Source organism: Budorcas taxicolor, chromosome 20 (genome assembly GCF_023091745.1).
Source record: "Budorcas taxicolor isolate Tak-1 chromosome 20, Takin1.1, whole genome shotgun sequence".
Taxonomy (NCBI): Eukaryota; Metazoa; Chordata; class Mammalia; order Artiodactyla; family Bovidae; genus Budorcas; species Budorcas taxicolor.
In genome coordinates this window covers 26,896,540-26,899,937 of record NC_068929.1, presented here as the reverse complement: position 1 = coordinate 26,899,937, position 3,398 = coordinate 26,896,540, and the positions used below count along the sequence as shown (strand labels likewise).

General features: G+C 50.6%; 1 protein-coding gene across 1 annotated transcript; it reads left to right on the top strand.

The window, feature by feature from the left end:
* The first annotated feature begins 661 nt into the window (after positions 1 to 661).
* On the top strand, positions 662 to 1,464 carry LOC128066198 (paired mesoderm homeobox protein 2-like). The gene has a single exon (XM_052659294.1). The coding sequence runs from the start codon at positions 662 to 664 to the stop codon at positions 1,424 to 1,426; it is 765 nt and encodes a 254-aa protein (XP_052515254.1). The 3' UTR covers positions 1,427 to 1,464.
* The last annotated feature ends 1,934 nt before the right edge of the window (positions 1,465 to 3,398 follow it).

Below are 3,398 nucleotides of genomic sequence, written 5' to 3'. Positions count from 1 at the left end.
AATAGCAAGAAAGCTGGGGTAGCAATACTCATATAAAACAAAATAGGCTTTAAAACAAAGACTGTAACAAAAGACAAGGCCATTATATAATAATAAAATGATCAATACAATAAGAGGATATAACATTTGTTAATGTGTGTATCTTATATAGGAGCATCTAAATAAAGCAAATATTAACAGACATAAAGGGAGAAATTGACATTGATAATAGGTGACTTTAACACCCCCATTTACACTGGTGGACAGATCATTCAGACAGAAAATAAGGAAACAGTAGTATTAAATGTAGTCTAAATACATTAGATCAGTTGGGCTGAATAGATATTTACAGGACATTCCATCCAAAACCAGCAGAATACACATTCTTTTCAAGTGTACACAGAACATTCTCTAGGGTAGATCATATGCTAGGTCACAAGTTTCAACAAATTTAAGAGGATAGAAATTATATCAAGCATCATTTTCTGACCACAATAGTATGAAACTAGAAATCAAATACATTTTAAAAAAATGGGGGGGCGGGCCGCGGAGCCAGGAGGCGGCCGGGAGCGGGGCCGAGAGCGGGGCGGCCGGGGCGCGCTCGCTCCGACCTGCGCCTGCCACCCGCGCCTCGGACCCGCGCCCACCACCGCCGCCGGCTACCCCGGGGCGGTCCGCGGGCATGGACAGCGCGGCCGGCCCCGCCTTCGCCCCGGACAAGCCGGCGCTAGGCCCGGGGCCGCCGCCGCCGCCGCCCGCGCTGGGGCCGGGCGACTGCGCCCAGGCGCGCAAGAACTTCACGGTCAGCCACCTCCTGAACCTGGAGGAGGTGGCGGCGGCCGGGCGGCTGGCGGCGCGCCCCGCGCCCAGGGCCGAGGCGCGGGAGGGCGCGGCGCGCGAGCCGTCCGGGGGCAGCAGCGGCAGCGAGGCGGCGCCGCAGGACGGTGAGTGTCCCAGCCCCGGGCGCAGCAGCGCCGCCAAGCGGAAGAAGAAGCAGCGGCGGAACCGCACCACGTTCAACAGCAGCCAGCTGCAGGCGCTGGAGCGCGTGTTCGAGCGCACGCACTACCCCGACGCCTTCGTGCGTGAGGAGCTGGCCCGGCGGGTCAACCTCAGCGAGGCGCGCGTCCAGGTCTGGTTTCAGAACCGCCGGGCCAAGTTCCGCAGAAACGAGCGGGCCATGCTGGCTAACCGCTCGGCCTCGCTGCTCAAGTCCTACAGTCAGGAGGCCGCCGTCGAGCAGCCGGTGGCTCCCCGGCCCACCACCCTGAGCCCGGACTATCTCTCCTGGACAGCCTCCTCCCCCTACAGCACGGTGCCGCCCTACAGCCCTGGAGGCTCAGGCCCCGCGACCCCGGGGGTCAGCATGGCCAACAGTATCGCCAGTCTCCGTCTCAAGGCCAAGGAGTTCAGCCTGCATCACAGCCAGGTGCCCACCGTGAACTGACAGCCGGCTCCGCCAGGATCCCAGTGCCTCCCTGGTCTAACGACAACAGAAAAGAGGGCAGACGCGCAGGAAAGTGACCTTCTCCTGCCCCCTGTCTCCGGGACAGGCTGGGTGGGCTCTCCTGGCTGGCCCTTCTCTGAAGCCCAGACTCCTGGGCCCAAGAGGCTGCTGAGATGCCTGGAGCCTGGCTCAGCCCCTCATCCATGGCCGCTGGAGACTTCGGCCCCTGATTCTTGGAGGGGTTGGGCCAGAAGGTGGAATAGCAGCTCACCGAGGACCTCACTTACTTGGTGTATGAAAGCCAAAAAGCTGTTGTCTGTAAGAAATAAAAAAAGAAGAAATTGAAAAAAAAAAAAATTAAAAAATGGGGAAAAAACGAAACACATAGAGACTAAACAATAAGCTACTAAAAAACCAGTGAGTCAACAAAGAAATAAAAAAGGAAATCAGAAAATACCCCGAGACAAAAATACAACTTTCCAAAATCTATGAAAGTGAAACTGTTAGTCGCTCAGTCACGTCCCACTCTTTGCAACCCCACCAGGCTCCTCTGTCCATATAATTCTCCAGGCAAGAATACTGGAGTGGGTAACCATTCCCCTCTGAAGGGATCTTCCCAACCCAGGGACCAAACCCAGGTCTCTTGCATTGCAGGCAGATTCTTTACCACCTGAGTCACCAGAGAAGCCCCAAATCTAAGGGACACAGCAAAAAGAGGTCCAGAAGAGAAGTTTATAGCAATGCAGGCCAACCTCAGGAGACATGAAAAGTCTCAAACAACCTAAGCTACTATCTATAGGAATTAGAAAAAGAACAAAGCCTGAAGTCAGTAGAAGGAAGGAAACTGTAAAGATCAATCAGGAAATGAAGTAGAGCCCCCTTAAATAAAAAACCAATAGAAAAGATTGATGAAGATATGAACTGTTTTTTGAAGAAATGAAAAACAGAATTGATAAGGTTTTAGCCAGTTGCCTTGTCAGGCCCTTACACATCTCTACCAGAAATATGTTATTTTTATAATTTTTCCATTTACTTTCAATGTACTGCTAAAATGTTCCTTTCTCTTACTTTCTGGGATCCATTTCCCTTAGGGCACAATTAATGGCTCCTCTTTCCCATTTCCTGTAGCACTTTATACACACCTTTAACAGCACTTGCCACTTTGTTTTATAGTGCCTTGTTTATTCTTGCCTGGAGAATCACGTGGACAGAGGAGCCTGGTGGGCTGCAGTCCACAGGGTAGCACAGAGCTGAACATGACTGAAGCGACTTAGCACAGCACAGCACACAGCACCTTTGTTTATGAGTCTGTTTTCCCACCTAAGTTGTGAATTTTTCCCAGTTGGGACCTCTGCTTTGCTCAACTTTGTTTCCACAATCTCAAGCATAAGATCTGACACTGACTTATGTTTGTGGAGTTGAGTTGAAAGGCTGGAATGTGTGGGTTTCATCTCTCCTCCTCCAAACTCAATGTTACTGTCTTCCAGTGTATTAATTAGCCCTTCTAGCCAGCACTGTCTCCTACTGTGCTCTGTTGCATGCTTTCTGTCATATGCTCAGATTGACTTAACTCCCTATCAGTAAACTCCTGCTGCCATAGCTTCTGCTGCTGCTAAGTCACTTCAGTCGTGTCCGACTCTGTGTGACCCCATAGGCAGCAGCCCACCAGGCTCTTCCGTCCCTGGGATTTTCAAGGCAAGAACACTCATCTTCTGAAATCATGAGATTCACGGCACAGATCTTGCTTCTTGGTGGCCTCCCTTTTAGGTGTTTCTAGGTTTCAACTTTCTCATGTTTCTTAATTCAGCTGCCACTTGACTCACTTCTCATACTCCAAAACTTTTTGACCTCTTTTATTGCCATGTTTTGTTGTCTCTTCTCCCATTTGTTTTGTTTTGTGTGACTTTGTAGCTTTCCTCTACCTTTATCATAAGTTTCATGGAGTTATCTGGTAGAGCAGAGAGAAATGTAT

Excerpts from the sequence above, each read along its gene's own strand:
- LOC128066198 (XM_052659294.1), top strand. The coding sequence starts at position 662 with ATGGACAGCGCGGCCGGCCCCGCCTTCGCCCCGGACAAGCCGGCGCTA.